Raw genomic sequence first — 13,693 nt, 5'->3', positions numbered from 1 at the left:
TTAAATATCAGACATTTTAGATGCATGTGAGGAAAACAGTTTGGAGTTTCTCAGATAAAATGGTTAGTTGGATGTAAATCAGAAATAAAGAACTGGTAGTACTTATTTCTATTCTGGGGACCACTCATGCCTTTGTTTTTTATGCATGCAAGCATGCTAATGTGTGAATATACATGAGTACAGTATTGTTCACATGTGTAGAATGTCTGTTTCCAATAAATAATTCACAATGACGAAGCCCATCACTGCATTAGGGAGCGCCCTAGAAGGACTCTAACTATCTATATTATATTAGCTGATTAGAAATATTGTCCAGTCCAAACCTAACCTCTGCTTCATCTGTGGTTCACTAGAGAAATATCCAGACTTGCCTAAACACGACTGCATGCTCTTTATTACCAATTTCCCATCCAAACTGGACCTTTACGGCCTGCTGGAAGTGAGAGTCGACTTTTACCTCATTAAAAGTTAAAGTAGGTATGGAAGGAATTTTAATGCCAATTAATAATCGAAACATATTCCTCCGCTCTCTTTCTCTAGCATTTCCATCCCCTCTGGCTATGGCTCAGATCAGGCTAAGATCTGCCATGATGTAGATGTAAAACTGGCTCAGACACCAACAGGAGGCTGTTCACGTAGTTGAAATCTCGTCTGAATTCTACCGTTGTTCCAGCAGGAAACCGGATAGCATGAGTGTGACATGAGTGTGACTGTGTCTGCTTGAGTGTGTGTGCTAGAGATTAATTTGCTCTGTAGGTTATGTAAATTACCATGTGTTTTTCAGCCGCTTGGACTGAGCAATGATTTAAACCAAACACTGCTCCTATAAAGTGTTGAATAAGTATATAGCCGATCAAATATGTTCTCATTATTAAGCATATTCCCAAGCTCTCTTTTGTTTTAGTTCTGGTCATAGTCTTTTGATGAAAGTGTAAATTAGTTTTGGTCAAATTTTGTGTCAGTATAGCAGCTCTGCAGTAATACAACAGACCGACTCTACTCATTAATCCAGTTATCATTCCCAAACTCCAGCTGTTTGAACAGAGCCACTCTCATTAGTACAGATACCTGTTCTCTCCACTGCAGAGCAGTGAACCATTCAGAAGCTGGATTCCTTCACTTGTTGGTTTTAGCTTCAGAGGAGACATTAAAATGTAAGACAACATATTGATATTTAGTTATTGAGCATTTAGAGGAAGATTTAGATGGATGATCGTGCTGACATTAGTCCTGGAACTTATTCTTTCGACAGCAACACGAACGATAGCCAACTGAACAGTATGTTGCATCCACATTACATTCTTTTTTTTCTTTTTTTTTTGCATAGGTAAACGTGCAGTCCAGCTGTTTTTGTTTTTGTCTAATTCTCAGTCAATTGTAGATAATTGTATTGCTTTCAAGAACCAATAACATCAGTGCTGAATGCAAGATGCTTCTCATTAACGTCAGTGCAACAGGTCGAGTGCCTAATTCAACTTCTGAACAAGAGAAATTGTAGGCAGCAGAGGATACTGCTCAAGGGGCTAGGTTAGAGTGTGTGATTTGCATGAAGGCTTATGAATAAGATTTGGCAATTAACTTGGTAATTAATTCATTTGTCCATTCGTCAGTCTTTCTCATTATCATTTAGTTTTTATTCATTGCCCAGACCTTTAATACATTTTGTCATAATTTCATTTTCAGTGGTTCCTTTTTTTTTTTTTTAAGGTTGAGCCTTATTGTCTTAATCAAAATTAGATCATCAACAAACTTTTTGTCACAGTTTCCTTTGACACAATCATAGAGTTTAATGATGGCTTACTCATTTCCAGTGACATATACACTCCCCTGTCAAACATGTCTGGTTATACTATCCATAACTAGAGTTAATGGACAGCTGCTAGCCAATCAGAATTCACAGTGGCCATAGTATAGGCGTTTTTTTAATGGGGTTTGTGCAACAATGGGAGTCTACACAGAGAAAAATATAGAATATTGCACACTTTGTAATGCTGAACCATCTTCCCTGACCTCCTTCCCAAGAGAGTTTGCAGTGGTATTACACTAATACATGAATTTTACCTTTGCATCTGAGGGAGGACAGTCATTATTGCAAACAAAAAATGTCAACATAGGTTATTTTAAGCATATAAATAAATGTCAAATGCTGTCATTGTTTTTGGTGGGGGCAGTTTTTCCTACCACAGCTATTCATCATTGGACTAAAAACTGAAACTATTATTCATATGATTTGCACCGTACATGAAATCTGAGTTTATAAGGATTTTATATTAAATTTAGTGCAGCTTAAACACCACTAATACTCTTCTCTTAACTATTTTTAATAACCTAGATAAACTTTGCAAACATCTAGCATCTTTTGTGATTAGCTACCTGCACTTTGCAACAAGTTTGCACAATATCAATACTTATTCCTGCACTGATTGTCTCAACACTGCTTTGTAACACTACACAACATTCAGACAACCTCAAGTGGACACACACACACACGTACAAACAAACAAATGAAGGTCTTCACCCTTCTTTTTTTTAATTAATTGAGAGTTTTTTCTTGTTTGTACAGTGTATACTGTACCTTATTTCTACTCATTATTCTCTTTTTGAAAAGTCGGCCATACTGTAGATTTGATGGCAGATTCAAAACAAACACTCACACTGTGATTGTCATGTTCAGTTTCTGTCACTGATTGGCTGTCATTGCAGCTTTAGCATGTCAGTGCATGGCTGTGCAGTCTTGACATGCAGCTCTTACTTTGATTCTGAAGGCCAGACTGTGTTCCAGACAGGTCTTTGATGTCAGAGGCGCTCAGTGCTCATCTCAGAGGAGGAGCAAAATGAGTGGGAAAGCAAATGAAATAGGAGCTGACTGACAGCTTGGTGGGTCTCAAAAGCCACAGAGGAAAATGTCACTTTCTATCAACTTAGTTAAGAGGCCTAAATGGACACCTGTGGACTCCCAATGATAAAAGATGTTCAGTGTTGAAGACATGAGGTGTTTTAATATTAGTATAAACAAGTTCTGAAATCACACAGGTAGCAGTGTGTCTTAGACTGTTTTTTGTTCTTGTAGGTGTTTTTTTTTTTTTTGTGCAGTAGTCGGTGTAATCATCTTCTGGTATCCATTTTTTGTGGCATATTGTAAAATGTGCTGCTTTACAAAAACTTCAGACCTCAGGTCTATGTTAGTGTTTCAGCTGCAGGTCTTTCAGCATACCTGACATGCTGACAAGATATAGGGTAATTGTAAACGGTTGTATAAAAGGCCACAGCTTTCCAATTGTATCCGCCAATTGAAATTGTTAGCATTAGGGCCTGCTTTCCATGAGTTTAACAGAAGCTGTGCTCCCAAAACCAATTTAATAACCCTGCCTCAGTGCCGACACACACATAAACACACATTACCCTCCAACCCTACCACTCCTCCCCTTTCTCCCATGGCAGCTTAATAATTAATATGCTTATTTTTTGCCTCTTAGGCCGAAGCCTTGGGTAAGTGGAGCAGCGATTGATGGGGGCAGTGGTGGGTAATGGGACATGAAAAGGACTTTTCTGTTCATCTCAGGTCTCCATAGAGATATGATGGGTGTTACTATACGCAACATCAGGCATGACTTCACCAAATAAGATTAAAAAAAAAAGCCTCTGCCACCTCTCCATGTTACATTTTGTTTGTTGTGATGCTTACAGATCTGGCATCCTCTGATGGTAGTTTTCTGATTCTGATTTTTCAACCACATCTAGCAGATGGTCCCATTTTGATAATGTTGTACTCAGGTTTTTATTATAGTCTTCTATTGCAACCACCAGGCAAGGTGGGGGGCATTTCATTGCCCATACACTGAGGTCAGTCTGGTAGATGTGGCCTGAAAGCAGTTGCTCCACAGTTGTTCTCAGACAATGCAGTGATGGCTGCCATCAGACACAGGAAGCAGTCTTACCCTGACAACAGTGAAGAAGATCAAAACAACAGGAAGTTCAAGTGGTCATTGGACAGATTGTTTATTTTTTAATGTTGATCAAAAACAATATGAAAGTTTATCCAGTGCAGTATCAGGGGAGAGGGAGAATCCAACTGTGAGCATCGGGTGGAAAATTAACTGATAATATTAGGTCTAAACTAATTAACAGGCTGTAAGCTACAGTAGTCTGTTTGGTACACTTTATTATATGTTAATTCAGATGTTATTGACGTTTTCCCCTGTTACTGTTGCACTTTATTGTACTTGATGTAAAAGTAGCAGCCAAGTGGTGAAAAAGTCTTAGCCGCAACGCTGACATTGATCATTTTAAACACATGTAATGGTTGATGTTACATTGTTAAATTGAAAAAACAAAACTAGTGGACACTGCAGGAAACACGACCTTCTACCAAAACCACCTGACACACAGGTCTGAAAACTTGTACTACTGTAACTTGAGCCTGTATGTTATACGGTTGATGGGATGATGTTCCCATTTGTCCAATTTGTGTGTGCATGTTGTCTGACCACATTGGAAGGCAAAAGTGTTTATAACATTAGAAGCGAAAAGCTTGCGTTGGTGGAGGGAAGGGTGGGATGCAGGAGTTAATTGAATATATAGCACAGACGGCCTGTCCTTGAAGCCGTTTATAGTGTCGCCTATTAGTTGTAGACAGAAAAATTGTTACAACCAAGTGCTACAGGTGTGTAACTAATGAAAAAAGAGGGCTTGAAAAAGAAGTTTAAACCCTGCTTACTTTCTCACCTATGCACACCTGTTCAGTCAGTGAGGGTGAATGTCAGATTGTCAGCTTTGGAATATTACAGTAATTCTCAGACACAGCTCCCCCATTTCTGCTGTCAGAAAATTGTGCAGGGAGGGGTTTCCCCCCTTACCTGAAAAGGGGGGGGGGGCAGGTAGGTATGACCTGTGATGACAATAGCTGTTCTAGCTGGTAGGTGTTGTGTAGCCCTTCGTTCAACATTGTTCAGGTTTTTTATGGGTTAAAAAAACAAAAAAAACCCACCAGCTTTGCCGTTGCTCTCCTGGTATCTCTCCAGTTATCGCCCAGGTGTTATGGCTAATAACAAGTCAGACCTATGCCCCTTGTGTGACATTAGCACAGACCCTCCAATCTCTAAAATGCTTATGTAACTGAAGGACTTAAAAAAAAATTATATTTTATCTAAATAACAAATTGTGCAGCTTTGACTGAGGTGTGAAGGATTTGTTGACAAAGAGCGAGCGGGGTGAATTCGGCAAAGTCAAAAGCTGACGGCAGCTTGCAGCCATTTCTGCTACAGCTCTTTTTTTAGTGGTGTAGGGTTGGTCTGGGTGGACTTTTCCCACCTTGGCTGACGGACATACGAGTGCTGTGTGAACAAAGCGAGAGCCATGGCCCGTAGTGTGTTACTGAATGTCTCCCAGTAGGCCTGGAATAACAAGGCCTCAATGACGTGTTGTTGCCTTAGCAAACCATGCACTGACTGAAGCTAGCTTCCTCTGTGCTAAAACCAACATACTTGGTATGCTTGTGGTAAGATACGCTCTCTCCCCTCAGTCTCTCCATCTTTCCCTCTCTTTCTCTCTGCCTCTCTCAGACCCTGTTTTGTTTTGCCCATTCCAGAGAGTGTGGCTCATTTTAATTCAGCTGGCAGGCTGATCACACATCAGGCTTGATAAGCTAAGTGGCCCTCAGCAGCAGCAATTGAAGGTCCTTTTGCTCTTTTTTTTAATCACGCACTTGTTTGTCCCCTTTATAATCTTTTCAGTCTTACTTTTTCTGTTTCTTCTCTCCTTTGTTTTCATTGTTTTGTTTTTCTTTCTTGCTCTTAGATTTGTCTTATCTCAAGGTGTTGTAATATGGTTTTCTCCTCCTCTGCCCCATCTATAAAGCTCAGATTACCAGGGTTTTATCGCAGTTTAAGTTGAAAATAAGCAAGGATACAAGCCCCCCCCCCCCCAAATAACCATTGTGTCATGATTTTCTCTTCTCGTCTTTAAGCAAATGCTTTGCTTTGCTCGGGTATAATTCCATAATCCCTAAATCTCAGCCATTTTTCATAAAGACTCATAGGAAACAATTGCGTGAGGGATGGGCCAAATTTAATCAGCAGCTTGCGAATGCAATTATCATGGCGCAGGAGAGGCACATGTTTGGGGGATGGGGCTATGGCCGACGCCCTCATGCCTTCTACTATACCCCTGAGAAAAACCTCAGCAACATTTCTCCTTCAGAGTGACACAAAGGATAAAAAGGATGCATGTTATTTCTAGGCAAAGACCAATCTATCAGTTTTATTGATTGAATATTACCATAAAATGTTTTTTTTCTTAACAGCTTCAGTCCACTCAATTTTTATCCTGTGCCACACAAAAATAAACAGAAACATTTGTTGCGTACGAAGGGATAAAATTATTATCAGATGATTCAGGAAGCTCCCATATCGAAACTTATTCAGTTTGACTAATGCCTGTTTCAGATCGTAATAGTTTGTTGTACTGTTTTATACCCATGACCATCTATTGCTGTGCATCTAGGCAGTTATTTCTCCTGTCTTCTCAAAGACAGCCATTTCTCCCCTCCTTTTCTGTTTGTTGTTGCTGTTTTAGTCACAGCCCTTGCCCCTTTCAAAACGATTTATGTCTTCGCTACTCCCGTATTTTTTATTTTTTTTAATCTCAATGTCACTTATTTCAGCCTTTTTATATGGAGCTCTGCAACTTGTTTTCATCCAAACACTGGGCTGCCACACAGGGAAAAATAGAGGTCTAAGTTTAACTGAAATAAAAGGCCATGGCGAGACTAACAGTTTCTAATTCGATGGCTTTTTTTCCATTGAAATGGAAGAGGTTGTTTATTACAAAAAAAAATATATATATATCTCACACGTGACACTGCATGTGCATGTAATGCTGCTGTACGCTGCCTTGGCCAGTCAGCCATGAATGTCGGTCACCATGTTAAAATTAAATGTGCACTCAGTATACAAGGTCTCTCCACATTTATATGCAGACAGGAATATGTATTTAGAGACACACAGGAAGACACATATTAGACATATCTACTTATGAAGAAAACACTCATGTGTTTGCCTCTGTTCAATCTTTAATGTCCCTCTTTTTCTTCCTTTCGAGCATGGTGCCATCCAGTTGTCATGGTCTTATGATGGTCCTATTTCCATAAAACCTTTTTCTGTTCATCTCTTTCTTTTTCCAACTCAACACTGCCCATACACACACACACACACACACACACACACACACACACACACACACACATACACTGCCCACACTACGGCTCCTGACTGCAGTGTGCTCAGAGACAGTGAAATCCCAGCGCTGCCATCTCTCTGGTGAACCTCTCGTGAAGCGCTTTTATGCAGTCGAATTAATGCAGTTGTTCTTTTCAGGTCAATAGTTAAACACATAAAAGTGCAATTACATTTGAGTGGGTACCACCATTTTGCCTGGGGACTGCGTTAACAGTGTTAAAATTGCATGTCGCTCCTTTGGGGGGTGCTCTGTCTGTTGACCTTATAGGAGATGAGATTGGAGCTGATGAAGTCTGGGATGCATACTGAGACACATTTCACAATGTAGAACGTTTAGTTATTAAAGAATTCACTGGTTAATATGACACTGAAATTACAACATTTATATGTACTGCAAATGTAGAGACCGGATAGGACAGCATCTAGATATAATCAAGCATGTTAGTTGCTCGGAAAGAGAAATGGTTGGATTTGGTAACATGACCTACATGAGCCTTGAAGGTTTCTTGTCTGTTGGCTAAGGGTATGTCCTAGAGAATTTAATCTTGTTGCCAGGTTCTCTTTCTGAGCCTTGGAGCGTGTAAGTAATATTTTAGTTTTATCCAGGTCAAGCTGTACATGGTTTTGTGATATCCATGCACTAATATCTAATATACATCTGAAATAAAAAAAAAAGAAGCAGCAATTTCTCCTTTGTCACCAGGAGAGAAAAAACCACACGAAGCTGTGTGTCATCAGCCCGGTAATGGGAAGAGATGGCATGTCTCCTGATGACAAGGTGTAATATATATATAGATTAAACAGGCACTCCAGTTTTAAATATTAAATTGAATCAAGGAGATTCACAAGGAGAACTACTCAATCTGTGAAAACAGAAAGCCTCCATTGCAAGGTGGATGTGTGGGAGTGAAGAGCCTAAAACGGACTTAAAGTCAGGATGTCTCAGTTTCTGCTGCCTCAGTTCTGACTTTTTAAAAAATCTGTCTCACGTGAGCCCAACTTTTTGTAGTAGTAATACCAGGGTTTATCCTTGTGGAACCTCACAAGTTATTTGTTTTGAAAGATGATCATCGATTGAGACAAACAACTCTCGTGCAGATAAGAGGATGTAAAAAAAAAAAAAAAAAAAAAAAAATCCAAATCCTCAGACTATTTAAAAGACTTTGGTGAATATGTTCATCATGTGTATGTATTCATGTGAGGGAGAGAGTCTTCAACAGGGCCAAAGCTGTCCACAAGTGAGTGGGCATTGTGAGTTTGCAAAGTTTTGTTATGTTGAAACAAAATGCAAACACAGACATACTTCTTTCTATTGTATAGATCAACACGCACACGCACTCCAACGCACGCACACACACGTACACACATAGTGTTTTCACTCTGAGTTTAGCTGAAGTGTATGCACAGACACTCTGATGCCTTCTCTTTGTTTTTCTTCTTCCTTTTTATTTTTTATCCATGTACATGCATGTATAGACACATACAGGCACATGCAAATACAGATACATACGTACATGTTACATCTGTAAGTATTCCCTTGGCAACAGTGGGGACTTGAGGGCGAGGATGGAAATGTGCGGTAGCAGCAGATGATAGATGGGAGGGGAGATCACCTGTTTGTAGAGAAAAGGCACAGTTTTGCTGTTCTGAGAACTCAGAGCAAAGTGATTGACGCAGCACTGTGTAGCAAGCATTTGAAAACCCTACACAGGAAATGTTTTCTCTTAAAGCTGACTGTTAGTTGTTTATCGGTGCTGTGCTGCTTTTCTTTCAGTAGCAATGCTGATGGTGCATTTAGTGGCCTCTTGAGTGGGTCTGTTTCATCAAGTTCTTCTAGTTGATCCATCATCTATTCAAGCTTTGCCACCGACTTCAGACACTTTTTTAAATTTTCTTTCTTTCTTCCTCTCTCATCATTTTTTCAGTAGCCCTCATCTATAATGACACATGAACACATACACTCATAGATGATCGCTGATGAAATAGATGTCAGTCATTACCCCATCATCTATCACTCCAAGTCATTTATTCATCATCTCTGCAAACGGCAGTTACATTATTTAATTTGCACAATTATTCACTCACTCATTTTTTTTCGTTTATTCCACTATTGCACAGGAAGCGATCCAGTTGAGTCAGCAGCCTGGAATGACTCTTTCTTTCCTTTTACCTTTCTTTGTTTTTCTAAAGAACTACTTACTGACTGTCTTCTTTTCTCCCTTATCTACTGGATCTGTAGATGTTAACAAGCTTATTCAGAATTTAGACAAACTTCACAGTCCTGGGAAAGTTGACATAGCTTATGTGATGTTTTCCAGGAAAGCTGTAGTTATAGTTACACTTACCTTTTTGCTGAGAACTTCCAAGTATATTGTTTTCTATTGTTTACTGCTAAAACACTCACTGATAAATTGTTTTCTCAAGCGATTCGTAGCAGTTTCACATGGATGGCAGAGCAGTGCTGACACTCCCCACCCACATTTTCCCAGCTCTTGTAGAGATTTAAATTAGTGACCTTCTGGTTATAAGCCCACTGATGAAGCAAACTGTTAATTGAATTTATACGCAAAGCACATATAGTAATGAGGGCCTCATTACTGCCAATGTCGAGCCATGTGTGTGTGTGAATGTGTTTGTGAGCATGTTTTTTTTCTCCTGTGTCTAGTGTACGGTAAATGTCTACTCATCTCTTATTTGAGCATTTCTGGCAGTCTGTCTGTTGTGTGCAACCTAGCAACAGCTTCAGCCTGCCACTGCTGCTGGGATGTACAGTAGGAACTGTGCCCCAGCATTTAGCCTCTTTGACCCAGAATGCATCCTCATCTTCCCGCAGAGTTTCTCTCCTCTGTGCCCCTGAGCTGATATCAGCGCTGAGCCGAAACCGAGTTGAAGCTCTCAGTCAATAAGACAGTACAGTGGAGACCCAGGGTAAAATCCCCAATTCCACTGAGAGAGGAGAGGGGAAACTTCTCTCTCTTTCTGATTAAATACTTCTCTATCTATTGTAATTGCCTGACTGCTAAGTGTCCTTTGAATCTCTTGCTGACTGTCTATCTTTCTTATACTTTACAGCTTGGTCTGACTTATGTGTAAGGCTGGTGTGATCTTCATGTTTATGTGTATAAACCCGCCTCTGGCGGAAAATATGAAGACAGACTGAAGTTTAACATTGAGTGAATGTGTTTTCTTGTATGTATTGATGGGAACAATTCAGCACATGGATCTTCTACAGTATATAGAAGAATAAACACTATGGGGGATATTCAATAATGCAGTCCTCCAACACTGGAGCAAATCAACCATTTATTATAGTGCTTCTGTTGTCCTACATATTTCTTCATTAAAAAGTCCACACAACACTAATTCCCTCTCACAAACTCATTAATATGGCTTTTTTTTCTGATCATTGGTTTGCTATTTGCCTCCCAGTCTTAATCAAACTCATCCCCGCACTGCAATAAAGAAAAAAAAAAAAAACCACAACAAGCACTTACCATCAAAATAATTGCCTGCATACATTTGTTCTGCCGCCATGAATTTCATATTGTTTTCCTCCAACGGTCCTGTGGCCTGATACTGAAGATTGCTGTGCCTTTTGAAGCCATACACTCATTCAGAGACACTTGGAGTTGCTCTCGGGACAAGGCGGGTGGGGAGGGAGTAGTTTGGAAACACAAGCTGCAGCTACGTGAACAAACTAATTAAGACATTTTCTCTACCCACTAAACAATCAACAGGATTTAACCATTGATCTCCCCCTGGCCGCCAAGTGCACACCCAGCAAATGTGCAAGCCAAGCATTTACTTTTAATGAAAGCAAAGCCTGCATGGGTTTTGCATGTTGTTGTAGGTATTATGTAATATGCGTTTGTTAATTCAAACCTTGGTGACAGAGACCATTGGCACTACTGTAACTAAGCACCAGCAAGGAGCCAATTAAACTGTTATCCAGTCTCTTAAACTTGGTCATGTCACACTGCAAATTAGTGTGTAGTGCATGCAGTACATACACAGCACAAATGCACCATGTGTGAGTATGCATTAGAGAGGGGTAGAGCCTTCTTGATGGTGTTGAGGGTAACTTCACTTGTTTTGACAAGGTTGAACAGTTTGCTTATACAGTGTGTTTTGAGAGTATGAATGCTGCTCACGGCCAGCTAGAATTAGTAGAATTACCTTGTCTGGCTTGTTTAGCACACACAAGAATACTGTAAAATCTTTGCGGCTGAGCTATTGCTTATTATGTTGCTGCGTGGCCTGCTGTTGAGTATGACTCACCTTTACAGATATAAGGAAACATGTCCTTGTCCAAGTAATAATAGTCTGTATTGTTTCTCTGTCCACACTAACTTAAAACATGAAAAAGATGGAATACAGTAGAACAAAAGTCTGTGTCGCATATCTGACATTTTACAGTACGCCTTGTGTTTATCAGACAGCCTTATGGAGAAGAGCAAGCTTTCCCTCTGGTCTGAGCGCGAAAGCTACACAATGATCAAGTTCAAGGTGTTACTATAGGTATTGTTTAGTTGGTTTTGTAGACTCAGAAAGTCAAAGAAAAATCAGAGAACAAACTGCTAAAACAGGAATGAGATTGTGGCCGCATTTTTCACTCAGTGTCAAGATATTGTCGTTCAAATCATCTTACAACTGTTGCTAAGTGTTGAAGCTAGACAGAGTCAGACAGCTGAGGTAATTCATTCATTCAAACTTGAATAACAAATAAATTAACAAGCACTTACAAAGCCCACTGGAACCGTCCTCTAGTATCTGTAATATGTGGACAACGAATTTGCATCTGTTAGTTGTAAATGTGGCCTAATGTGTCTTGGATGTGTTTACACCTGAATTCAATATATTTTGGGTCCAATTTCAATCCGACCAGCCACAATGAAGGTGAATGCCTGGAAGATGTACATGTATCTTGCTTAACCAGGGTTGAGATGTCCTGCTGGCATTTTTATCATAACAACTGCTTTTCTTTGTCTGTTGGTTTGTCCATTGCCCTATTTTGCCAGCAGCATCCCATTGTGCAAGCAATTTGAATTTGATTCCTCCTCCTAGCTGAGCGATATCCCTCCTGTGGTGAGAGGCAGGATTAATTTCTCTCCCTGACTCCCACCACACATGCATACAGCTAGAAAGGGAGTGCTGAGGTTGGGGGACGGGGGTTTGCGGAGGTAATGCCACCACCACCTATTATCCAAGGAGTATCATTTTATCGGGCCTTTGTGGGACGATATTGTATTTGGCTGTTTCTGGACGGTGCTGGCAGGGCGTCTCGTGTATGATTATGTGTCTCATCGGTTTCAGCCCTATGTCGGTAATCTGTTTGTAGGGAGATAGAGAACACACAAGCTCTGTAAATAATGCAAATCTGCTATTGGGCTTCGCTCTGTCTTTCTTTCCAGCCATTCGTCTCTCTGTGGCTTTCTCCCATCTTTATTCATCTCTCTCTTTCTCTTTCCCTCTCTTTCTCTCTCAGATAAAAGTCAGGATTAGGCATTCTCTAAACTCCTGCACAACAATAATCGGAATCGCCCTCCGTATCCAATCATTGAGCAGACTGTGTGTCTGTGTGTGTGTGTTCGTGTGTGTGGCGAAAGGAATCAATCCTCCCTATAAGTCTGACAGTCATTAGTTCGACAAGGCAATGCATATGATGATGGCGAGATACATGACTTTTGTCCCACCACCTTGATGAAATATGAAATTACAAACTTGTTCAGGCTGCTGTCCCTGACTGGGGCTTAAATCCTAGATGGATGTGATGGCAGTGGGGCATAATTGATTCTGTCTGCTCACAGCGTGGGAAGAGAAAACAACGAAATGGGAAAAAGATCAGAGGTTGTAATAACAGCAGTATGACATGGCTTTGTCCTGGCTGCCTCACGACAACCACCGTCATCAAATGTGTGTGTCTCAAGATCACCTGTTCCACCTAAAACCCCAGCCCTCCTCGGATGGAAAGAAAAGGATAAAGTGCCTATCCAATCTAGTCCTCAAGTATGGAAATGATTTTGATTTAAACATGCAATGTCTGGCCATGTCAGTTGTTAATTATAAAATGAGACAACGACAAGCTGGCAATTTAAAAACACATTAGGAGCCTGGTAGCATGATTGCTGAATTAGGTGCAACCTCCAGGCAGAAACAGTTAAGTACCCAGAAAGCCCAGTGTGTGTATCTGTATTGAATGCGTCCTCTCTCTCCTCTCCACAGAGATCCTGAGTGGGGGTGTTTATGTCGACCAGAACAAGTTTCTGTGTCATGCAGACACAATCCACTGGCAAGACATTGTCAAAAACCCACGGATCCATCCCGTGGTGGTGCCTACCAACAGCAGCGTTACATGTAAGTAACCAACCAACATTGTCGAAGACAAGATAATCTGATCTGACTTAAATCTTTATTTGCTGGAAAGTTTTATTGAGAGCATTGCTGTTGCTCCACACTCA

General features: G+C 40.4%; 1 protein-coding gene across 2 annotated transcripts in view; it reads left to right on the top strand.

Annotated features, from left to right (window-relative positions):
* erbb4b (erb-b2 receptor tyrosine kinase 4b) overlaps window positions 1-13,693 on the top strand; it is a 316,365-nt gene that overhangs the window by 185,416 nt on the left and 117,256 nt on the right. For both annotated transcript variants that reach the window (XM_087176745.1, XM_087176744.1), the window contains exon 4: window positions 13,458-13,589. In XM_087176745.1, coding sequence (XP_087032871.1) covers window positions 13,458-13,589 — 132 coding nt within the window. The remainder of the gene's footprint in view (window positions 1-13,457; window positions 13,590-13,693) is intronic.

This window comes from Seriola lalandi, unplaced genomic scaffold, assembly GCF_002814215.2.
Source record: "Seriola lalandi dorsalis isolate HSWRI2012SDOR001 ecotype SW California unplaced genomic scaffold, Sedor1 jcf7180002054568, whole genome shotgun sequence".
Classification (NCBI taxonomy): Eukaryota; Metazoa; Chordata; class Actinopteri; order Carangiformes; family Carangidae; genus Seriola; species Seriola lalandi.
The sequence above is the reverse complement of the archived record's forward strand: the minus strand, read 5'-3'. Positions and strand labels throughout refer to the sequence as shown.